The 25,711-nt window shown below is 37.4% G+C and overlaps 1 protein-coding gene across 1 annotated transcript in view; it reads left to right on the forward strand.

The window, feature by feature from the left end:
• The window catches only part of MALRD1 (MAM and LDL receptor class A domain containing 1), a gene marked incomplete at both ends in the record, with an annotated part of 238,466 nt that overhangs the window by 26,412 nt on the left and 186,343 nt on the right, over nucleotides 1-25,711 (forward strand). The window contains 6 exons of the mRNA XM_084210137.1: nucleotides 4,331-4,423; nucleotides 6,594-6,801; nucleotides 14,286-14,432; nucleotides 17,328-17,437; nucleotides 21,076-21,237; nucleotides 23,190-23,304. Of these exons, the coding sequence (XP_084066263.1) occupies nucleotides 4,331-4,423; nucleotides 6,594-6,801; nucleotides 14,286-14,432; nucleotides 17,328-17,437; nucleotides 21,076-21,237; nucleotides 23,190-23,304 (835 nt within the window). The remainder of the gene's footprint in view (nucleotides 1-4,330; nucleotides 4,424-6,593; nucleotides 6,802-14,285; nucleotides 14,433-17,327; nucleotides 17,438-21,075; nucleotides 21,238-23,189; nucleotides 23,305-25,711) is intronic.

The following is a 25,711-nucleotide window of genomic DNA, read 5'->3' on the forward strand; positions in this document are numbered from 1 at the left end:
TGCAAATGTTGTTCTTCACAGTGCTTGTAATTCCTCCCAATAACGTATTTTCTATATTGTTTAAAAATTTATTTTTCATTCAACTCTCCACACTCTCCAGTCAGTTAGTCAGCACTATAATTATATCAGGTTCTGGAACAGTGCTATGCAGAACTTTATTAGAATTTCCTTTTAGTTTAATAGAAAACTTTTGACATCTCCTCTTTGAAATAAGCTCACATTTCTATTTGCTCACACATTTCACAGTAATTCCATGACACCAAGTCACCCCAATTTTTTTAAAGCTTGTGTTATGTGAGATTGTCTAAAAACCTTAATAAATTGAAGTAACTGAATTTTGAAGTCTGTTTATGATGAAAAAAAAATTACACTGCTAAACACAACTTGCTCCTCATCAGAAGCAGCTAATATGGGTTTCTCAGTTTCTAATTCTCTAGCTGCTTTCAAGGTTTCTGGAAATTTGTTCCAGTGTTTTAAGAGTTGTTCAGCATTTTGGCTATAATTGCGTACTGCAGTTATCCCTTAGCTGCCATATATGTTCTTTGTTCTCCCAATTGTCTGATTACCTACACATTCTCCTCAGGTTCTCAGAGCTTGCTGTTGATAGTAAAATATTCCTTCCAGTATGCAACCTTTACTTAAAAGTTTTTGATTCCATTCATTTTAGTACTTCTGGCTTATATGCATTTTTACCATTATTTGTCTATTCTGGTCCACATTTGCATTCCCATTTACCAATATTGACTGTTCAACTAACATAAAATATTCACAGAATCATAGAATGTCCTGAGTTGGAAGGTACACACTAGCACCATTGAAGCTCCTGGCCCTGCACAGGACACTCTGAGTGTCACACCATGTGCCTGAGAGTATTGTCTAAATGCTTCTTGAGCTCTGTCAGGCTGGTGCTGTGACCACTTCCCTGGGGAGCTGTTCCACTGCCCAACCACACTCAGGGTGAAGAACATTTATCTAATATCCAACCTAAACCTCTCCTGACACAACCTCAGGCCATTCCCTCAGGTCCTGTCCCTGGTCACCACAGAGATCAGTGCCTGACCCTCCTCTTCCCCTCATGAGGAATTTGTAGACTCCAATGATGTTCTCCCTTAGTCTCCTCCAAGGTGAACAACCTGAGAGACCTCTGCTGCTCCACACACGGCTTCCCCTCAATGCCCTTCACCATCCCCATAGCCCTTCTTTGGGCACTCTAACAGTTTAATGTCTTTTTTATATTGTGGCACCCAGAACTGCCCCCAGCACTCGAGGTGAGGCCACTCCAGAGCAGAACAGAGCAGGACAATGCCCTCCCTTGCCCTGCTGGCCATGCTGTGCCTGATGCCCCCCAGGACAGGGTTGGCTCTCCTGGCTGCCAGGGCACTGCTGGTTCATGTTCAGCTTGCCATGGACCAGGACCCCCAGGTCCCTTTCCATGGCTCTGCTTTCCAGCATCTCATCCCCCAGTTTGAACATTCAATTAAGAGAATTAACTGTCTGTTAACTGACAGATAAATTTTAACATTCTCAGTAAAAATGGAAACCAAATAATATAATTTTGAGTCTATCGCTGTTCATTAATTGTTTGTTACTCCCCTTAAGTAATGGGCTTATTTTTCTTCCTTTTATTGTCTTAATCTTTACATCTTGTATGGTTTTGAAAAATCCAGAAATTAGGCAATAAAATATAATTTCAACTAATGTTTATACATGCAAGTGTCTTTGTATCCTGATGCACTTAAATTTTTCTATGTGTTTAACAACACTTGAAAAAGTCATGTGAGTAAACTCCTCTGCAGAAGGTAAAGTTGATTAATCATTGTGGGGGGAAAAATAGGCCTTTGTTGCAAATTACTGTCTGAAAAGAGAAGTAGGGACAAAATAATGGGTGCAGTTGCACAGCAGTTCATGTATCGATAGAGAAATGTCAAAAAAAAAAGATAAAAATATTTTATAGATGGAGACCTTTATAAAAAGTTGTGATTTCTCTTCCATCCTTCAAATCTGAGTGGCATTATGTCAGAAAAAAAACATTGTGGGGAAAAGGAGCAATTCTTGCCCATTTTAGCTTTACAAAAGGTTGTTTATTGATAGTAATATATCACAGTAAGGGGAATAGAGTAAAGTTGTCTTGAGCAACTGCTCCCCTGCATCACCAAAATAAATCTTGAAAAAAAGTACTGGAAAAGCAACACCTTCCATATTTTGGAAGAAGGCTAGTGACACAAGGAATGTGCTAGAGGGGTTAACCCATTTGTAGCAAAGACGTGGAAGAATAGGACAAGCAGGGTGAATACTACAAGTGTCGTGAGGAAGAGAAACTATACTGTTGACTTATTAGAGCTGTATAAAATCACAGGGTAAAATCTGCTTAAAATACTCTTTCATCTGAGGTGACTTACAGCTTTCAGTGTAAATAAAAGTCTCAGAAGGTCTGGCTCCTGTGCAGAAAACTCAAGTTTACTGCTACAAGCTATTTACTACTGCGGTAGTAAAATTAGCTTGGGAGAAAAATGGTCATGGGTTTCTAAGCTGTTATCTGAATGTGAACAAAATTATAGTATCGAGGTGCATCCAGTCAAATCCACAGCAAATACAGTGCTCCCCAAAAGATATACAAATGTGTTTGAAGGGTTTGTACCTGCAGGTGGGGGGGAACATGTTAAATAAAAACAGAAACTTAACCACACACTATGGTTTCAACCTTCCATGCAGTATGGTTCCTAGTACATCATCCTTTTCTGTGTCTCATATGTGCCTGAGATATGATTAGGCTGAAAGATTTCCTTTAGAAGCTGAATTATTTAGTAAAATGAAGCAAGTTTTACACAGAATGAAGTGTTCTCAATATTGAAAGACTTTTGCTGAATATGTCATGTAAAGAATTGAACTGATACATCCTATACTAATGTAAAAACTCACAGCTGACTTATATCTGAAATCAAGTATGCCATGTGCTTTATCCAATTTGATCTCTTCTGTCATTGAGTGTTTGAAATTACTGTGTTGCCTTGGCCTTGTCTTGCAGTTATCCAAAATGTCTTTTATTTTCTTTTTTTTTTTTTTAATGACCTTTGAACACATGTTCAATAGGGATTTAATCTTCCAGCTTTGCTAATATATCAGAATCACCTTGGTAAGAAAAGAGCACTAATTGTCTGCACATCACAAATGATTTCAATGTTCTTCTGCTGGCACACAGCCTATCAAGCAGTAGACAGCACATTTCTCCTCTCTTTTATATTATAAAACAGCAAAAAAGATAGCTGTCCTTGTCTATAGTATTGATAACATTTCACATGCCTATCAAAACCTCTTTTATTAATCTCCTGTAAGATAAATTGGTTTTATACTTTCAATTTCTTGTTATACAAGACACTCCATTTCTCTTATCCTGCTTTGTATCTTTTTCTGAACTGCCACTAATTTTGTAATATCCTTTGTGGAAAAGGTATGACCAATACTTTGCAGCTTTCTAAAAGGAGTCTTAATATTTGATATTTTTAACAGTGAGTCTGTTTGTATGTATAGCCTAAACTTTTCCTGCAGGCTTTTTCTGTCTTTTTGGTTTTGCTCTATTTTGCAGCTGCTTCTTGAAAAGATTTTGTGTGGGTATATAAAGTTCAAATTTCTGCTTTCTTTCCTTTATGCCTCAGTATGTTCCAAGTGGGATCATGACCAGAAACAGAGTGACTGTGAGATACTTTTGCCAGATTATTGAATCAAAAGGGCTTGCAGTGCTTGCATAAAGGGAGCCTTACCATATGTAACACTCTTCCTGTTACCCTTAGGAGGTGGAATTAAAATGGGAGGATTAAGGTAATTCAGATCATGAGTAAAAGTTGTTAGGTGTTACTCTTTGTGCTTGCTTTAGAGATTAAAAAAAAATAAATAGTACAATTGATTGGGTAATTCTGGCAGACCCAAACTTCAGTTCTGAGAAAACTAAATCTAATTAATTACACAACATAATAGAAGCAGTTATTTATGAAAATGAAGCTTATGTAGAGAAAACCATGGAAACATATTGTTAAATTCAGCAAGAACATGGCTTAATTTACATATTAATTAGTGTTAATTCTGCCAACTCAACTCCTGATAATTATATTTGTCTGTTTAGTCACAGTAAACATGTGTTGTTTCCCTTCTCTTCAATAGAGCTCAGTGCAAAAATTGCAAATGAATATGAGAAACTTTATTTTTTCACATAGAGCAACTTTGTATATGGTGGATGTTTGGCTGGGAGATGAAAAGATGGAGGATGAAAAATGGCCTCAATAACTTCGGGAGGAACAAAAATTATCTTTATAACATTGTTTTCTACATTTTACAGGACGAGCATGTCTTGTGGGAAACCAACATCATGACTAGGAAGGAATGGGTCAAAGTGAATATACAGCTACCAACAGGGCTAGAAAATATAAAGGTACGAATGAAAAAGGCGTGTGCTCCATTTTTGAAAATCCTTTACTTTGTTGTTTGTAAATTATCTAGGAAGCCTAAAAAATTAGTTAAAATTGTGTGTATGTTGAATGTCTTGCTATTTTTTCATTGCTTCCATATGAGTAAATCTCTGTCTGTGGCTCAAGAAAACATCTACACAAACATGACATACAGAAGCTGCTGCACTTGAATAATATGCAAGAAAATGAACACAAATCTCATCTGATTCTAATTAGTCCTCTGAGTCCAACTCAGGAATTACCAATTCATTTAATTGTATATACACTATTATGTGAGATGATGTAAATTATATTTGTGGAACTTCAGTGGAATTATGTAAACCACTAACTGGGAAGATACCTTCTCGAAATTTCAGACACAGAGATAAATGCTAAATTGAGCTACTTAATTTTTATATTGATTTATAAGTTTCCATTTTAAGCAACTTTCTATTTATAGGTTTTTTTTTTTTGTAGCTCTGTAAATAACCATCATATTTTACTTCAGCAATCAACTGAAAATATAATCTCTATGAAAGGACAAAAACCAAGCCCACCGCAGGAATTGATGTTTTGACAGATGTTAGAATGAATGCATTTCAGTAAGCTAGTAGGTTCTAAGGGTGTGTTGTTGCCTGTCTCTCCTTTTCCCACTAGGACAATTTTGAATAAACAAGCAGATGTGTAATTAAGTTATCTGTAGGATCTAAAAATAAATAAACATCTGCTTAGGTTGTATGAATATAAATAGGAAGAACTGTGTATTCTTGTACAAAAACTGCAAGGATCCCTTGCACTTAGGGATATTTTTTACTTTGTGCTTATTTAATATTTTCTGCACAGCATTCTGGTTTTTGAACTGGTAGAGAGAGCATGGAAAGTATTAGATGATTTTTGTCATTTTGAAGAAATTTTCCCTAGTGGAAGACAACCACCCATATAACTCATGTTTTAGAAAGAAAAATGCCTCTTGAGATTTCACTGCACCCTAATTCCCAGGCTTTGGGGAGTGTGCTAGACCCTTCTGCTTATGCCCCAAATCAGATCTGTTCCAGTTTCCTTCTGTTTTGTCAGATACTCTTACACAGTGCTTTCTGACCCTTGCACATAACTAATTATGGAAACTTTGGTCATGTCCCAGCCTGTGAAAACCCAAAAATTCATTTTTATTTATTCCTCCAACTCCAGCTCATTTTTTTCTCAGTGCTTTCTTTTATTGCCATCATAATCTTTTTGATGAATCCAGGCTTTCCTCCTCCTGCTTGCTGCTTTAACTCAGGTAAAAGAAACCTTGAGAGCACAAATGCAATAATTTCATTGCTTTGAGAGCCAGCAGAGCTGGGCTGCACTGTGCCCAGGAGCAACAGATGCTCTTCTGGAATTTCATTGCTATAAATCAGCTTGTGATAAATCTACTCAGAGCAAGGGAACTCTGTCAGAGAGAGAAATGCTTCTTGAATCTCTCTGTCCATGTCAATAGCAGTAAAATAAGCAGGGTGAAGGCACAGGCCCGGGATTGGCATGTGATTGTCCAAATAATTAAAACATGGCATGGTTCCTAGAAAGGTTCTGACCTAAGCAAATCAGCCACCTCCAATCCAGTGCCCAGAACAGTTCCAGGATTGCAAGCAGGCAGGAGCCAACCCACAGCAGAGACAGGGTGCATCCATGTCGTTTTATGTGATGAAACAATTATCAGTTGTTAAACTCTGCTGTGCCAACTGATGTCTGAGGACAGTCCCCAGCCCAATTTACACACCTGTAAGTGGAAATCTTCTCTTGGGGATCTGCAAAATGAGGTTTTGAAGACACTTTAGAAAGGAAGATGGAGTCTTTAGGTTATTACGTTTCAGGACACCTTTCTAAAGCACATGGGTATCACTAATTTTTAGCCAAAGGTTTGTGAGACTAGGTGCTTTTCTTTAAAATAGACTTTTTTTCTTTTTGACTTCATTCTTGGAATTCATCAAACTTCAGCCAAAAATTTTCCATAATTTCAACCTGAAATGGCTATACAAAATTTCAGATTCTGGTTTGAAATTTATCACAGGTTTGCAATGGAAATTATAAGGAACTTTTTACACCTAGAACTGTTCTGTGCAAATAAAAATCAGTTTCACTCTGTTGTCTGTAATGCAACTATTTTATTGACAGCTTGTTTTTAAAGGACAGCTCCAGAGCAAGGCAAGTTTCATCTGCCTGAATAGCATCCAGCTCTTGGATGCTGCACCATCAGAGCCAGCAGGTTTGTGCTCCTGGGAAGAACCCCCCTGCAGGGATGGGCAGCCCGTGGCCCCTGGGTCAGCCTGTGACTCTCACCTGGACTGCCCTGGTGGCAGTGAAGAGGACCCAGCCACCTGCTGTGAGTGAACCCCATTGCTTTAGGGGGACAGCCTGCTGAGGAGTGCTGTGAAACCAAAACATTTCCATTCAACAAATCATTAGAAAAAAATATTTTAAATTTCTATGGCTTCTTTTGCCCGGAATATTTAATGATACATGGGTTAGAGAAAAGGTTCATAGCATTTTCTTCTTTCTATTGCTTTGTGTTCCTCTGTCTGGCCTCATCATCATGTTTTAGATACAGCTGGTAATTTGGTAAATAATCTGCTGAAATGCAACATTTACTGTATTTTTGCTCAAATATATTCCCCATATACCACTTTTATAACCCTAATTTGCAAGGGAATGAAATCTGCCTTGGGATTTGTTCTCTGAACAGTTTTCTGATTTAGACTCTTTGTGAATTACTGTCCGAAAATGCATTAAGTGACAAGATATTTGCAGTATGATACAAATCACCACAGTAATGTAGTTCAGAAGCTACATCTTCATTATATTTGCATCTGGAGGTAAGTTTGTTGAGAAGCCACAGTTCCTACTGTACAATCAAGAGTAAAAAGAAAATAATTAAAATTACTGAAAAATGTCTGTAATAATTCTGAATAATTTTAGATCCCCATGTGAAAACTTCTCTAGGCACCCTATCACTTCTAAAATTAATGCTATAGGGCATGCATAAGTATGTATGTTTGCCTGTGGTAGTAACACTTAAATATGTGTTTAACCTAAAAAATGTACACATATTTAAGATACCAGTGATGATATATATTGCTGCTGGGAGATGCCAATTAAAATTTTATGTATTGCTCAAGGTAGCAGGATTAAAAACACTGATAATATCTTATTTTCTAATTCCTTGATGAGACTTCAGGAAATGTTTGTGACTGCAAGCTATTTTTTTAAGTCAGAATCCTTAATTTTTTTCAATTGCTTAAATGACCATATGGGAACTATCTCTGAAACAAGAAATATATGCAAATGCTGAAATAACATTTTAAAGAGGAAGGTATATGCTGTTTTATTTCTGACTAGAAACTAAGCAAACATTAAAGTCTGCAAGGGTTCCCTCTCTGAGAGCTCTTTTTGGTTTTTACAAGGCTAGACCCTATGCTGTGTCTGTGTCTCTGTGTCTGTCCTACCTCCATGGGTAGGAGTGTGGAGAGTCCTTGTAAGTTCTTTGGGAGGAATGGAATGAAAGTGAATTCTGTTTTCAAAGCTGGACTTTACTTCTCAGCAATTTAGCGATCCCACTTCATAACAATGAAAAAGAATTTGTGGTGAAGACCAACTGGAAATAAAAAAGAATAATTTTTAGGTTTCAAAGGATCATGAAAAATAATTGTTGCAGTTGAAGGGAGCTTCTAATCATACTACACAAGATGAAAATGAAGATAACTCCAAACATTTATAGGCCTGTGCCTCAGATACTGGACATTTATGCTAGGTAACCAAAAGATTACAAATTACCCAGATCTAGTCAGTCTTTTAAAGATCACAGTAGAATTTTTGGGAATATTTCCTCCATCATGGAGGAAATATTGAGTTGATGGGTCAGAAAAATGGAGGTTTGGCACAAGAAGGAAAAGTCAGAATGACCCTATGGTCTCAACACTGTCCTCTGTGGGATCTCCAGAGTTGTGGTGCTGGGACAAAGAATTATGAGAGCCACAATCAGTGCAAAATGTTCTTCAAAATCTCTGCTGAGTGCTCCATTGTCTGCTGCTGCTTCTGCACTTTGGTTTTTCTACTGGCGCTGATTCTCCACTAACTCTCTTCAAATTAAAGAAAATATGGCACTCAGTTGAAGCTGAGGAATAGGGATTGTTTGCTTAACTATATTTTGAGGTATTCACAGTTTGAAGAGGTATCATTTCATTGGAGCAATGCACAAAAGTATATTCATCCACCAAAAAGAGGGTGGAGAAAGGTTCTTTCCTGAAGCATAAGTACTGAAATAGTTGCTTATTTCTCTGACTACTGGATGAGAAGAAAGATCACACAAAAATATGCCATCTTTAAAATAGCAATAACTATTGTTAAAGTGGCCCAGTTTAATGGATAATACTGTCTTGCATGCTTCCCACACTCCTTTTCAGGAAAGATGGCTCTAATGGAATATAGCTACTCACCAGTTTGGTCAGCTTAGAAGATTCATCCTTCAGACACTTTCCACAATATTGAGAAAAAAAGGTGTAAAGAAAAAATTCTTATTTATTTTTATCCTTTGTTCTTTTATTCCCATTATATCAATTTTCCACAAGATCTTGATATTTTCCTCCATGATGTTTAGAGTTCACTATATTTATTCATATTGATTTTCAGTAAAATTTCCTATGTGGTACAGTGGTACCTGTTTTAGCCTGTATTAGGTCTTTTAGCATCTATCCTTGGACACATCCTCACTAGTTTCCTTTGTTGAAGTGTTCTCAGGTACTGAAAGAGCTGACAGATCTCCTATTGAGCAAAAACAATTGCAGACAGCTGGTACTTAATGTGAAGGATTCCCCTCCTTTAAGAATTTCTTTGTTTCATTATAATAAGGAATTTAATGTTTCTTTTTGGTCATGTTGATTTGACATGAGTAGTGTTTTAATAACATAATTTATTACAAGAACAAACACATAAATGTTTTGCAACGCTTCCAAATCTTTCTGTTTAATCTCTGCTCATTTATATAAATATATATTTAAGACTAGGAGACTTAAAAGTCTCAAAAATTAGGAAATTGTCTAGGAAACATGCATATAAGTAACTACCTTATTTGAGTTGTTAAAATCTATGAATCTAATGGAGTGACAAGTTATGAAAGTACAGATTTTACTATTAAATTCCACATTTTCATTAAGTCTTTTCTGACACCTCTTATTTGTGATCACTTCTAAATTTTTTATTTCAGAGAATGATAACAAATTATGAAAACCTAGTTAATATATTTGAACAGAAAGTGAGAAGCAGGACTTGGATAATTTAAAAGACGATAAAGATCCCTCTCATGCTGATGCCTTTTCTATATTTCCCACACAATATAAAGCAAGTTTTGTACTAAACACTGTGTCAAACAACTAATATTTCAAACACTAAACTTATCATTATTTTACCTGATTTATACATAACCTTCACAACACTTATAACCCATAAATACAAATTAATCAGTTGCTAGCAGTCCTAGCAGCTTGGAAACAAGTCTAGGAAGCACTTGCTATTTTCAAGTAAAATCACACTTTGATGCAGTAGTGTTTCTGGAAATTATCTGCTCATCAGCATCCATGTAAATTCAAAATTATTATGGGGTGGGGTCATCCTACAGGTATTTCTGAAAGAGGATCACTTCCATTTAGCTTAATTAGAAGCTTTCTTAAAACAGCCATTTTTATCACTTCTGCTTTTGATTTAACACCACTAGAATTGCCGTAAATATTCTCAGCTTTTCGTAGGATTTGTATAATTTATGAATATGGAATATGTAGAATGAAGGAAATCTGTATAATTTTAAAGGCATGTAGCTCTTACTGCATTTCATTTACAGTACAACAATTTACAATTGCAAATCCTTGCAACCTACCACAGCAGGTGAGCAGAGACACAAATATTTTTATTACCATTCAACGATGAAGTGGAAAGAGCACTTTTTAGTCTGAAACATTAGTTTTAATAAACATTAGTGCATTTCCTGTGACACTGAATTTGTCAGTCTCTGTTCATTGATCTTGTATGTGCATGTGGAGAACAAGAAGCTACACCCACGCTATTTTCACAGACTTCACTGCTGACCAGCACTGTGCAGCCCTTTGTGTTATACCAGAGCAGCTCCAAGCACACCTGGCCTCTGCAGAGCCAGGGTGGAAATGAGATTCTCTGAAGCTCTCTTATCCCTAAGCCAGGGAACTGAGTCATTTCAGAAGGATGTGAGGCCACCTCACCTATGAGAGTTATGAATCATCTGTCTAATGACTTATGACATGAGGAAGTTCAGGCTGGATGATCGGTGGCCATCTGGGATATTTCTGTATGAATCCTTAAAAAAATTCCAGGTAAATAAAATGAATCACAAACTGTTTGGGAAAGTACACAGGCACTCAGAAAGAAGGTATTTGTGTAACCCTTCACTTTCACAAAATGATGTTAAATGTTAGCCAGAAATGACAGAATATTAATGGCAAAGAGGTTCTTTGGTTTCTGTTCATAATGATAGTTATTACCTCAAATTCCAAAGACACTTAGGTGCTGCCATACTGAATGAGGGGAGTAGACCTCCTCATCCTATACTGTTGTTCAGGGAAGCACCAACCTGATGGAGAGACCAGCTGAGTGTCCCCATTTCTGTTCATTTAGTTGAGCTCTCAGAGCAAGATTGAAAACCTTCATGCACTTGCAGGCTAGCAAAGCTGAAGCAATATGACCCGGCTGGTAACCCAGTCTAGTTAACAGAAATGCTTTGTTTTTACCCTGGGAGCATCATGAGGAGATGGGATAGATAGAGTAAGCTTGTCAAAGAAAAAACCATTCCCATTTCACCTCCTAGTACTCTTGAAATATGTGCTTTGTTTTCTGGGGTTTTTGGAGGTTTTCCTGTTGTTGTTTTGTTTTTGTTGGGTTTTTTTTTTTCTTTTTAATATATTGAAAATGGCTTGTATTAACTGAAAAACCTTTTCAGTGTACTTTATGGCTTTAGTATTCTTGAAACTCAAAAGGTTTTTGGAGAACAAGTTTTTTTTTTCCTGGCCACATGATTGGATTTCATAGAAATGGTGTAATAATTTACTCCTTTACTAATAAAGCCACACTGATAAATTCATGTGAATTAAAAAAAAAAAAATCAAATTTGACTTAATGTTAACATGAAAGCAAGTCGTTGTTTCCTTTCTATTTTCATTTCTGTTTTGCTGAATTATAAAGATAAAGAACTGACTAAAATAAAGAACTGACTCATTTTCCATTCAAAATGTCAAAAACCTCTCTGCAATTTGAATCCATTGAAACCTTCCTAGTGAAATATAAAACATAAACTCTGGTGCTGAGAGTTCTCGTAGGAAGGGACATAATATGTCAGAACAGAGTTTTATGTCAAACTTAACTGCAGCATGACTACTCAAAAACTATAGGCTGTGCAGTCACTTATTTTCTTACTATGGATGGTGAAAGATTATCTATAATCCCTTGAAGGTTGAGATAAAAATGCTGACTGTTTGATAGAAAAAGCACATTTCTTAAGGTTTATTAATGCTTGAGGAATGAGAAAACACACTGAAAAAATCTCTTACTTGGATTTGGGTTTTAGCCAAAGCACAGAACTTTTCTTTCAAGCTTGATTAAATATTTACAAGCACCCTTAAGTTTTTAGAATTAAGTAGGGATAAAGTTTAAGTTTGACTGTTAATTTGGGCAAGTGCATTTCACTCACAGTTGAAGGTTAGCTGTTCTACAATATATTTATGCTTTTAAATTGAAGTATCACTTCCAGATACTGCATAGTGGGAAAACTTGGGTTTGGTAATTGACCCTGGTCAGTGTTTCTGCATAACTGGGTGCTTGTTTAGAGCTTTAAATTTCAAGTGAAAGGTGGAATAAAAAGACCATTTACCATCTAAAGTGTGGTGAGCATTACCATATTCTATTTCCTCTCCACCATCCAAAAGAAAAGAAACCCAAACCAACCACCATCATCAACAAAAACCAAACCCAACCATGAACATCAACCAAAAATCACCCCAAAGTGCACCATGAATGTTTTTCCTACCTTTATAATTATGTTCAGACTTGAAAAAAGTTTGAAAAAATGACTGGACAGAACCAATTTCATTTGGGATCGTGTTTTGCCGTGTGTGTGGTGTCTTTTTTTTTCCCCACTGCTTTTATATTAAGCCTAAAAAGGGATGTTTATACATTTCTTTCTATATCTCTAGGGTTAGAAGTAATTGCACTACAGGCTACCTGTGTAAGAAATGCTGATTTCACCACATCTCTCTTCCTGTTGAACAGCCAGGGCAATGATGGGCCCTGATCACAAAAAAAGTTGCTGTTTTTATGAGCATAACAAATCTTCTTGAGGTCACAAATGCCTCCAGTTAAAAGAAAATTATAATTTAAAAAATGTTTCCATGCTAAATAACTTTTAGGGCTGTAAAATAATAGTTGTTAGTACTATCTTGATTTTAGTTTCATATTTAAACCATTATTGTAACTTGTTTTATTTGGTGCCTACAGGGTCATTGCTGGATGTCTTTTTGGATATTACTGTGCAGACACTGCAGTCAGCTGTTTATGCAGAAGACCTTTTGTAGGGTTTAGGGAGGCCAGGAGACAGAGATATTTAAGCAAAGAATATTTGTCTTTTTGTATCAAGTTGGTTCTCTCAACACTGCTTAGCTAAGGAAAGAAAAATGCCTAAATATAGTATTAATTACCAAAACAGCTTAGTCTTGGATATCAATTTGCATATTCAACCTTAGTGTACTAGCAATTTAAGTCTAATTATAAAGATACCTGGTAAAAAGCATGAAAATTTAATCAAAGAAGTTTAATTTTAAACTATATGTGCTGCACTAAACAGAAAACTATGCACCATCAAATTTTAATGTATATGGTGAAGCCACATAAGAGATGCTGATATTTGTGGTTTATTTTCTACTTTAAGATTTAAGTCCTCAAATAACCTCTATATTCCTGGGAAACTTTTACTATCTAGATTTGCTACAATGGTGCTTAAAGAAAGATGCATTTCATTTTGGTTTTGTACAATCTGAAATTTGGAGTAATATGTATGATCATGTCTGAGGCTGATATGATCAGATAAATGTGCTGAGGGAGCAGAAAGTGACAAACACAGTTCTAAAATAATGGCTGCAATTGCAATAAGTGATGCCAGGAGTTAAGTGTAGTGTCTTGGGAAGCTGTTCTGGACCAGGAAAGAAAACTCTGGGTATAAAACATTCTTATCAAAATAATTATTTGTACTCAATCAATGTAGGAGTGTGTGAAATTTTTATACAATTTAAATTGGTCTAATCCATACCAACTGAGAAAGTCGTCTTTCACTTTGCAATAAAAATTCCTAGGCGATCTGAATAATTGATAAATTTAAATCTCATTTTCAAAAATAAATTAAATGAAAGCTTAATTCATCTTTGCTTTCCATATATTTTAAGCCCTTAATGCATTTTATTTTTCTCACATGTTCATAACTAAATTACAGGTGCAATTCTTCTTTAAAAAATATTTAATATTATTTTCATAACATCTCAGCAACCTATGTACAGGTCTTTACTATGTTTATTCTCTTACAGGTAGTTTGTTTCATGGTTCTGAGCTTTTTAAGAAAGGAAGGGCCTGCCCAACCTGTTACCTCTATTCCAGAACTAATTATCCCTCTGAATAACCTGAAACATATTTTTGCTTCTTCAATACCCTAAGTCCATCTAGGTACAAAACAGTCAGAGTTGTGGCATTAAGCTGTTGCATCAAGTTCAAGTTATTGATCCTCTGTTGTTGTTGTTCTTACCACAGCTAATTACACCTTGTGTGATTTTGAGACTGACCTTTGTGGATGGAAGCCACTGAGCAAAGGTGATGCTGACTGGAACATAATGAAAGAACAGGCTCCCCATGACAGAGAACTCCCTGGCAGAGGTCATACAAATAACATGGGGCATGGTGAGACTTCTTATTATTTTTCTCCTTCTGTCATGAAAATTCCTACTTGTAAATGGTCACAGACTGATAATAAAAACTGGTTTAAAATGGTGTCACACAGTATGTAAATAACACATGTAATGTGTTACAGAAAGCCAGTCCATTGTAGATATTATTTTTTAGCTGTGATCTAGTTACTCTGTCTTTGTAACCCTTATTTTTGCCTGGCACAATCTGTGAGGTATGAGACTTAATGCAGTTTTTTGAGATACTGACATTTGAACTGACAGATGACTTTGTGCATATCATAACCATTGTTTACCCAATATTCACATAGGGCCATCCTTGGAAGCATTATTTGGACAAACAGCTTTTTGTACAGTGCAGTTAAATTAATCCATATTGTCTGGGAAAAATAGAGTGAGTATAATTTCCTTTAAAGAGTTGCCCTTCCTTCAGCCTATATTTGCCATACAATACATTCAGCTGGAAAACCATTTTATTCCAGAAGAGGACTGTTAAAAATATTTTTCCAGAGTAAAAATGTTATTGTAGCACACTCCATAAAAATAAAACTATCAAGCATGTTTTTCATTGTCAAATAATATTGACAAGTACTCTGTGACTTTAATTTTATTAAAATGTATCTATTGCACTGCTTCCAGTGGAGATAAGATTAAAATCTGTGTTACAGTCCAGAGCCCCTTTAGCTTAGATTTAATTAATTATGTATATTATCTGCAGCCAGACCTCTACACTTCTCTTCCATGTTCATGTTAAAGAAATGTGACATTTAAGTATTCCTCCTCAGGTATAGGATCTTGAGGTTTAAAATTCACCTGAGCAAACAGTAGTGGGTAAAGTATGTGTGTGCCTGCTACAGAATGATTCTAAACTAACAGTCATATTTTATCCAATGGTCCTCATGTGATGAAGTGCACCAAAGTTGCTACTCACTTTTCTCAGCAGCTGTTTGATATTTCATTTTATTTTCTCTGTAGAGTGGGACTTGGTCAGCATTACTGTACTTTATGTAAACACTGCTGTGATACAGGTTTCCAACTCTCAGAGCTCCAGAAGGGTGCCCTGATCTGCCTGGGTCTTTCTCTGCTCTGGGTGCTGATGAGATCTGAGGGATACTGTGGTCAGAAGGAAGGCTGCTGGCAGCCTTAGCATCACATGAACATCACCCATGTGGAGCCATGTGCTGCTTCACTTCAGTTGCTTTGACACCTGAATTTTTACAAGCTTGTTTCGGTGTTGCTGCAGGCTGAAGCCTCAAGCAGATTTGGAGGTTACTATGCCCCACCTCTCAAGCTCAGTAATGTTGCGTTCTCTGTATTAATTATCTGAAAAGGTATTTCTGAGGTGATTTTGTACCAATCTATCATTGTGCCTGCTACAGCTATGACTTCAGAATTAGGATTCCAGAATCTGAGCAAGCTTTTGCCAACATTTAATCACCATCCTTCAGGTTGCAACTGCTCCTTTTAGTACCATGGAGTGGTCATCTCTCCTCTCTCCTGGGGAGGGCAGTAGCAAATTTTGATTAATGAAGATCTTAACAAGGCTACAGTAGATGCTCAGCTGCAAATTAAAGAGGGTCCTTTGAAGTACCCTTGCATTCCAATGAGGGGAGCTTCCCTCATGCTGTGGAATGCAGCATTCCTGTTTGCACAGGGAGCTGGAATGGTCCCCTCTTTGTGCCAACCTTGCTAAAGCAATGCCATTATTCATGTGGGGCTGGACCTAACCCTCGGCTTCATTACAGATCCATGGGAAATAAGTGGCTGAGGAGTATGACTGCAGCAGCACAATAGCTGATTTTCCAAGATGTAAGGCAATATGTGTAATATAAATGCTCAAAAAAGACTGAGCCTTTAGTGTTGTTTTGCATAGACTTTCATGAAAAGTCTCAGTATTCAGCAAAGGCAGCACTGACGGCATTCAAAATATGCTGCTTTAGGGCCCCTTGAAAATGTTTATCCTTCCCTACCTTTGTCTGAAGCACATCTGCTGTAGTTCAAATCCAAATGCAGTGCATTTGCCAGAGTTCAGATTAGATCTTTAATTAAGCTTTCATCCCCACTAGCACAGACAACAATGTCAAGTCTGTGGACCCCATGAGAAAATAGAGCTTATTCCATTGGCTCCTGTGGTCTGCAACATTGTTAGCATGCTTAAAAGTGGCTGGGCTGTGCTGAGAGTGAATACTGTACCCTAAAGGAAATAATTTCTGGTTTAAATTCTGTTTGAAACAATATTTAAGCCAATTAAAATGTGTCCTTTAGGGATCTTGGCTGAGGTCTCTGTTTCTTGATCTCCAGGGTGCTCTGTGTTGCAGCTTCTCTGCTCTCCCCAGTCCGTGCAGAGAGCGGATGGGCGGTGTGGGAAGGCGATGGGTAATAGCTGTAGTGTTTAAAGGCTGGAGATCTTAAAGCTTTTGCTTGAAGAAAAGCAGATAAAAAATACATCCAGTGAATCTGCACAGTAATGCTCTCAGAGAAGCAGCACCTGAACCGCCTTTGAGGGGCTCTGTAGTCACTTCCTTGGGTTTATGCGCTCGCGGGCACCATGACAGGGTAGTCTTAGCAATACCTGCCCATAAAGTCTTATTTCCTTCTCCCCCTCTCCTTGTCTTTGGAATCAGTCATGACAATTTTACAAGAAGGAAGAGCTGGGAGCATTTAGCAATTCTGTTTTGTTTTTACCCACACAGACATTGCTTGTCACAGGCTGTTACAATACCCTCCTCATTTTCCACAGAGACTGAACTGATGGCAAAGCAGTTTAGATTGCTTTGATCTATGAATAAGCTTTATGTGTCTCATGAAGCAAATAGTTACCTCTCTGGAGTACCATTTGCCATTGGAGCATGACATATTTCTCATACTTTAAAATAAAATTTGTTTATAGGAGCATTCATTTACTTCAGTGGATCACATCAGAGGAACACAAAGATGACCATGTCTCACCTGGGAAGCCCTTTCCTTGTCAAACTTGCCCCTCGGCTCTCCTGCTGCCAGGTAACAGTTTGATATGAACTGATAAAAACTGTGGTTTTGTGACCTCTCTCAGCTGATGCAGGTCAGGTATTCTTCATGCTCTAAGTGTTGCTGCTGAGGGCTCTGTTTCAATACCAGTGGAAGGAGTTAATGACTAATGCTTTAGGAGGACAGAGAAGAAGGCAGTTTTTACACTTTTGCTGCCAAATTTTTTTATCTGATTATTACTATTCTCTCTCAAAGCACCCAGCAGGTGGCTCAGATTTCAGGACATGCTCCAGGTTTTTGTGTACTTTGGCAAAGGTATCTGGACAATGATAACAGGGCTCTATCAAATAGCCACTCTGTTGTCTGCAGACAGGAAAGTCACATAACCAGGGCTCCATAATAGGACACCTATGGTTTGAAGCACTATACACATCAGTTGCGCTGGTGTGACCAGAGAGAATGAGCTACCATACTCCAGACATGCACTGAATTTTAAATCATGGTTTGAGGAGGTTTTTAAGCTGATCAGTGCAGTACTTTGAAATGTGGATTTTCGTCAGATGTCTTGTGGCACTGCAGACGAATGCAAAAGCAACCAGCCAGGATAGTGGTTGAGCTGAAAAACTAGAAAGGTACTAGGAAAAAAATTAATCAGGAAGGACAAAACCAGAAAAATATTAGATGAAAGATGAAAATGCAGTTTTATAACTAGACAGTTTTATTTTTCAACAAAATTCTGTATTCTGAAAAAAAAAATTGAAGAAATATATTAAATATGAACAGCAACTATTCACTACATTACAGCTGTATTTTTATTTGTCCTTTTGGCCACTGAATAAAATTAATAGGCACTGCTCAGTTTTATAACTTTTTTTTCTTTTTTTTTTCTTCTTTCATGAGGCTTTTTTATTTTCTATTCTGTAACTTATCAATGCTCATGCCATACTGAGAAGTTAAGTTGTGTAGTTATGATGTGGTTTTCTTCTGATACTGTATAATCCCTTCTTATTTAAAAAGTCAGAGAGAAGAAAAGGAAAAGACAGAGAAAGTCTGCCAAAATAATTTTATTTTATTTTGTAAAAAAAAGAGGCTTTAAAGAAACAAAATGAAATTTAGACTGTTTGCTTAACTTTTAAGACTCAGTGTAGAACAGAAACTGTTAATTCCATTTAAGAAAACTTTAAAAAAAAAATTTTAAAAGGCAGAAAAAAAGAAGATGCACTTAGAAGTCCCAACAAGTTGCAGAACTTTTTTTCCAGCAGGATCTAGTCTTCTTAGGTTTTATCTCATCAAAGGGACCAGAAACAAGTGCTAGCTTAGCTAAATCTGTTTTACTTGAAAACTGCAGCTCACTTGGAGTACACACATCAGTGAGTTACCAGATCTCAGCTGAATAGCTGCCACTTGGAGCTGAGGAGTAGAAGCCTGTGAAACAATTCAAGAACAGTTCCTTGCAATCCCTTAAGGCAGTCTTGCAGTTCTTAATCTTCACATGACTTCTTAATGTTGTAAAAGGTCAGAAATAAAATAGATGCAGGATAAACTCAAGCAGAATGCTGCTGCGGGGAACTCAGAAGTCCTGAACCATCCCACGGAAGCCCTGGGTGTGCACTACTCCTGGGACGCCCAACAGCCTTTGTACTCACAGCACATTTGTTTAGACAGCTCCATCTCACTTTTGTTGACTTTGATGCTGAGGAGATAAGCACCTTTCAGATTCAGATTAATTTATCTTAGAAACCCTTAAGGCAAACGGGGCACCACTGATACGCGAATCAATGAATTATTCTAGTAAGATCTATTGCACAGTTTGGTCTGCATTCAAAATAAACACAGATGCAGTGGGGATGCACATATTTTTCTGTACTTCAAAGTCAGAAAAGAAACGAGTTATAGGTATGCATGCATTGAATGAATTTAAAATTCTTAGATCCAAAAAAAGCTAGAGCAAGTTCTTACCTAACGGTACGTGTCTGTCAGGAGAGTGTTTTTGAGGACTGGAAGTTTGGCTTTCTGCCACATTATCCATGCAGACTTTTATTCTGGGAAAGAGCAACGAGTAGGGGCTGCTCACTAGGATGTGTTGTGTTCTCTGCCTGTTAATGAGAGATGATGCCCTCTGTTGGATATCCCACTGAGAGGATAAAAGGATCTACACAAAGAGATCTATGTTTATTACTAGCTTTACAAGTTCTTTAGCTGCAGTTGATGAAAAAAAAATATTTGAGTTGAAGGGTAACAGATTTGTATTGCTCCTTTCTGGTTAATTGAAGCTTAGAAGTAACAACTTTCTGCAGTTTCTTGTAGCTGGGTCTTTTTGTAGATTCAAGCTAAGAAACATCTTCATTTAGCTCAAGGTTTTGCACTTGTAGAAGCAAATTTCTAATCCCAGCTCTGTGTTTATGGCTCTTTAATGGACACAATAGTCATTGTATAGTAGGACATGTAGACATAAAGAAGGAAGGTAACATTATTTCTTACTTAATGAAAACATAAATTTGTTTGAAAAGCTGTTTGAAAGACGAAAGCCATCTAAATTGTTTAGAGTGTAATTCTTCAAACACCTCACTTTGAAAAGTGTTTGTACACCTGCTGCTTTCTACTTCTTAAGCTTTTTTTGCTGGGGGAATGAGTTACATGAAAGTATTTCAATTTATTAATAAGGATCAAGATTATTTTATATAGGACATGATTTTCATGAGTGGTGGTAAAATTAAATGTTGAGAGACTGAGGCTACCAGACCTGAAGCCATATGATATTAAAAAGTAGCAGTGTGTTTTAACAGGAATATTTCTGCATGACTGATCAAGCACTTGTTTTACTTTCATGAAGAGACAAGTATCAATATCAAGGCTTTTACAAGGAAGTAAGGATACTGCAGTTGAAGAAATTTTAATCTTTGTCTGTGTAGAGAAGCAGGAGGGACTCAGGGGGAAAGAAAAAAATTAGTCTTTGAAAATCTTATTTCTTCCCCTCAGTTTTCAGTTGAATTTTTGCCTGTGTATTATTAAAAAAGTTAAATGTATCAGTACAAAAAATAAATTAAATATATTAAATTACTCTGTATTGCAGGAGAGTGAACTGTGATTCTCACTGTTTTCTTATTTTTCTGCCTCACAAGCAGTGTCACCCACATACAGTCTTTGGGTTTTCCTCCCATATATTGGTCAATCTGCTTGTTTCAGGAGATGAATAGATTATTTTAAAAATCTGTCTTCAGATTGTATTAATTTATGTTGATTTTGGAAATAAAAGATCATAAAGTTCCCTTCATGCAAGAATCTTGGTGATTGCTCTTCTGAGATTAACATGCCCATGAAACTGTCATAAATTCAGCATTTGTAAAGAAAAATAATCTTTGAGAAATCTCTACTTACTATGATAAAGAAGTTAAGGGAAGTCATATCCTTCAGTCTGCATCTGTTGATACATACAAGTTAAAAGTAAATTCTAAAAATGAGCTTTAGTTTTAAATATAGTTTTGTCTTTAGACGTGGTACTGCTCTTCAGCATGCTATGATTTCAAACATCCCCATCTTTCATGCCAAGTCTGTGCTTAAACCCATCATGTCTTCCTTTGTTATGATGTACATATATTACTTGGTACTGAATTTATTGCAGATTGATTATATATTTTTTGAAAGCTTTTCATTAAAAAATCTTTCAACAGGTAAGATTTTGGTACTGGTTATCTCAGGATTCCCAGCTTTCTGTCTTTAAGAGGACAAATGGAAGTTTGGAAAAATTACATGACATTTCAGGATTGCCTGAGATGAACTGGAAAAAAGTGAATATACCCATACAAAGTGTGGCTGAGAAATTACCTTTTCAGGTAACTATATATCCCATTTACATTGCTTCCAAAAAGATATTTCACTCTGGCCTTTAGAGTTAATTTACTTTTAATGATGAAATATAAAATGAGACTTTCTATTCTTTAATGGTCATATGAAGAAGAATTTAATTCACCTTTTCCACACATCCATCTATTAAAGAGCATAGCCTTTGTTTCAGTATTCTAAGCATTAGAATAACTTTTAGTAACAAACATCAAGGGACCCTAAAGATTATTTAATTCTAATCCCCATCAGCAAGGACACCTTTCTTTTGACCAGGTTGGTCAAAGCTCCATCCAGCCTGGCCTTGAACACTTCCAGGGATGGGGCACCCACATCTTTCCTGGGTAACGTTCCAGTGCCTCAGCACCCGCAGAGTAACAGATTTCTTCCCAATATCCAATCTGAACCCATTTTTTATAAGTTTGAATCCATTCCACTTGTCCTGTCAGTACATGACCTTGTAAGTAGTCCCTCTCCATCTTTCTTGTAGGCTGTCTTCGGGTACTGAAGGCTGCAATTAGGTCATTCTGGAGCCTTCTTATTTTGAGGCTGAATAAACCCACTTCTCTCAGCCTTTCCTCATAGGACAGGCGCTGCATCCCTCTGATCATCTTAGTGACCTCTTCTACACTCACTCCAATAGGTGCTGGGGACTCCAGAGCCTGACACAATACTCTGGGCTCTCACAAGAGCTGATTAGAGGGGCAGAATCCCCTCCCTGCCCTGCTTCCCACACTGCCCTTGGTGCAGCCCAGGACACGTTTGGCTCTCTGGGCTGTGAGTGCACGTGGCTGGGTCCTGTCCAGCCTCTCACCCAGCAGCACCCCCAGCTCCTTCTGGGCAGGGCTGCTCTCAATCCCTTCATCCCCAGCCTGTGTGGATACTGGGGGCTACCCCAGCCCAGGTGCAGCACCTTGCACTTGGTCTTGTTGAACCTCATGAGATTCCCATGGGCCACTTCTCAAGCTTGTCCAGGTCCCTCTGGATGGCATCCTGTCCTCCAGGTGTGTCAGCTGCACCATTCAACTTGGTGCGCCGCTGCAAACTTGTTGAGGGTGCACTCGATCACATTAATGAAGATATTAAATGACACTGGTCCAAATATGAGCCCCTGAGGGGCATCACTTCTCACTGATGTTCATCAGGACTCTGAGCTGTTGACCATCACCCTCTGGATGTGACCATGCAATCAATTCTTTATCCACCTAAAAGTCCCTCCATTAAATCCATCTCTCTCCAATTTGAAGAGCAGGATGTTGTGGGGACCATGTCAAAGGCTTTACAGAAGTCCAGATGTGGGAGCCATACCCCTTCACTGATGCAGTCACTTCATGATAGAGGGCCACAGGGTTGGTCAGGCAGGACTTGCCCTTGTTGAAGTCATACTGGCTGTCTCAAGTCACTTCCCTGTCCTCCATGTGCCTTAGCACAACTTGTAGGAGGATCTGTTCTATGAGCTGCCCAGACACAGAGGCAAGGCTGACGGTGCAGGTACTTTAATTTGCAATCTATCCCCTCATTTATTGTACCACATTGCTAACTTCATCAAGCATTGTATAGATGAACACAATTAAATGGTGGTGTAATTCATCATATTTGGTGACCATGAATAGCAATTTTAAGAAGATCTATAATTTTTATGTATTCCAGCAGGAAGACCATTCATTCAATAGTGATGACTTTTACCAGTTTTGATTGAAGTGAGGTCATCTGGGTTGCATAATTTTCCCTAGGTAAAAGTAGCTATGGAGGATCAAATTTCTGACCTCACCAAATCTCAGTTGTAGTTTTTCCTGGCTGATGTTCAGAGTTGGTTGTAGGAACTATTTAGTTCCTACACAGATATCAGAAATTATAAATGAATATATAAATAAATGTATGTGTGTGTTTGTGTCTTTTATTGTGTCACCTTTAATGAATTAACTTTTTTTTCCTATTTTTACAGATTATCTTGCGAGGTACTATTCTAACAACAAATGCTACTGTTGCTATTGATGATATCAGTATAGCAGGGGAATGTGTAGTAATGAACAGATCACTCCTAGGAGTCAGCCAGGAAAGTGAAGGCAAGTTTCATGGTTTTCAATACATTTTCCCTAATGTCTGTTATATATTACTTATTTTACTGACAACTTGAAGTTACTTTTAAAAAAGTAGAGGATAATCTGAGAAAAAATGTCCGTATGCTGTAAGCAATCATCTCCCTGGAAGTGTTCCAGGCTGTTTTGGACAGGTTTTTGACTCTGTCCATGGCAGACTAGATGATCTTTAAGGTCCTTCCCAATACAAACCATTCTATGGCTCTATATTGAAGGCTTTCATCCTTGTGTTACACATTAGCTGCTATAAGAAGTTTGCGCTAATTCTGCAAAGTGAGCTCTGGTGGGAATTTCCTGGTACCTCTTACTGTGTAGTACCTGCTCACAGTCATGTTTGTATTCAGAGGCAGTAGCAAAGCATCCTATATTTTCCACTAAAGTGCAAATTCTGCTGCTTTACCTTTAGGGCAAAAAGTTTCTCCCATCATTACTGCTAAATATCTCACAGATAATAAATGCCCACCAAACTCATCTTTGTACTCATACTCTGTAGTCTGAAAGAGCCAATGGATGGAAATATAAAACCTGTCAGACTACTGCTTGTGGTCCTCTAGTGCTAACAGCTGCTTTTCAAAAATGGCATGAACACATGCGCACTCAGGGGGATGTTGATGAGTAATAACCATCAGGTATCTGAATTTAATATCCAAAAATTTAAAGGCATAATAGTGAACTTCAGTATTGTGTTTTTAAGGCTTCTCTGATCCCTATATACAGTGGAGTTGAGGTATTTAGAGAAACATTTATTTGCTTTAATTATTTTCCTTACAATTCCCTCATTTACCCATTATTCACAAATATATTGTCTTTAGAAGGGAGTTATTATTTTTTTTAATCCCTGTCTGGATAGAAATATGAGTATTTTAAAAAGTTAAGTTAAACAAAGGGCATGAAAAGCTGCTCATCATTCCTCTCACTCAATTTCCAGAAATCTACTGAAAAAAACCAGCAGACCCTGGCTTTTTCTTTCCCATTCATTGAAATTTGGGGTGCTTTCTAGTGTGTAAATTGAGGTACAGGGTAGTAATGGTGCAGCACCCAATTTTGGCTTCTTGCAGCTTTCATTATGACCTGAGCACAGAGAGAGCACAGCTATAGCAGAAAGGTTTGGTGGAAAACCTGCACCTGGCTCCCAGGGAAAGAGCAGGGAGCTGTACCAGCCTCTGGCCTCTGAGCAGGAGCCTGGCACTCTAACACCAAGGTGTATTTGATAACTTTTCACATGAAAGTTTGAATATTGTGGAGAGTAAGATTTAGTTTAAGGCCATCAGACATTGAGATCAGCTGTGTTTCTTACTAGCTGTGATATAATCTAGTACACTGCATAGGGGCTGATCTGTTCCTTGTGCTGAGCACCTTCCTATACTAAAAGGAGATAAAAAGCACTTGTAAATTTATACACTTGTGGGTTTACTTAGATGTCTTATTCTGATTTTTCTTTTTTTTAAGGGGAAAGAGAATCTGCAGATGCTAATGCTTCATCTTTTTACTGTCCTGAGGGATTTTTTTCATGTGGGAATGGGCAATGTATTTCGCCTGATAAATTTTGTGATTTTAAGCCTGACTGCCCAAATAACCAGGATGAAACCAAATGCCGTAAGTGAAAACTTTGAAATCTATGTTGTTAAGCTCCTGTGACTATGTTCCTTTGTCCTATTTGCAATGCTTTCATGACCTCATAAATCTTGAAATTTAATTAAAAGTAAAAGCTCTCGAGAAATAGTTACTTCACTTTGATTCTGTTCTGTGATTTTTCCCCTTTTAGTTTCTGTAGCAACTACTTCCCTCTTAGCATTAAAACCAGAAGAAAAGGTTTTGATTAATTATTTAGTAGGAGATGTTCCTTAAAAGGTAGTATTTTATTTTATAATTCTAATGCACTGGTCACAGACTTGCATTCAAACTGTGTGTTTTATATACTTACTTTTGATGTGAAGATGCCACAGCTGTACCACGAGCCTGGTCACAGATACAATTTAAGAAGAGTCAGCATCTTCTGTTTGGATGAGCTGTGACTTCTGTCAGGGCCACGTGCCTGGGCTTCCTCTGCATGGAAACAAACACATGGGAAAGTAGAGGGAGGTGATCTCAGAGTCCCTCTCCACTGTACAGTCAGCAGGGAGCTTGGAACTGTTTCAGGGTCTCTAATATGCAGCTTCAAAAGTCTTTTTGATTCATTCAGTTTCCTGCTTTGCATAAGAAATCACAGTTATACTTTGCACTTTTGAAAATGAGTCTCTTGCTTTAAACCACTGGCTTTGCTGTAGAACTTGTGATGCATTTTCAAAAGAGTTGCCATGAGCCTTATTTGATGCAAGCTTTCTTTTTAAAAATAGAGCATGATGCTTTCTAGCACATTCAACACAAA

Source organism: Fringilla coelebs (assembly GCF_963513975.1).
Source record: "Fringilla coelebs genome assembly, chromosome: 1".
Classification (NCBI taxonomy): Eukaryota; Metazoa; Chordata; class Aves; order Passeriformes; family Fringillidae; genus Fringilla; species Fringilla coelebs.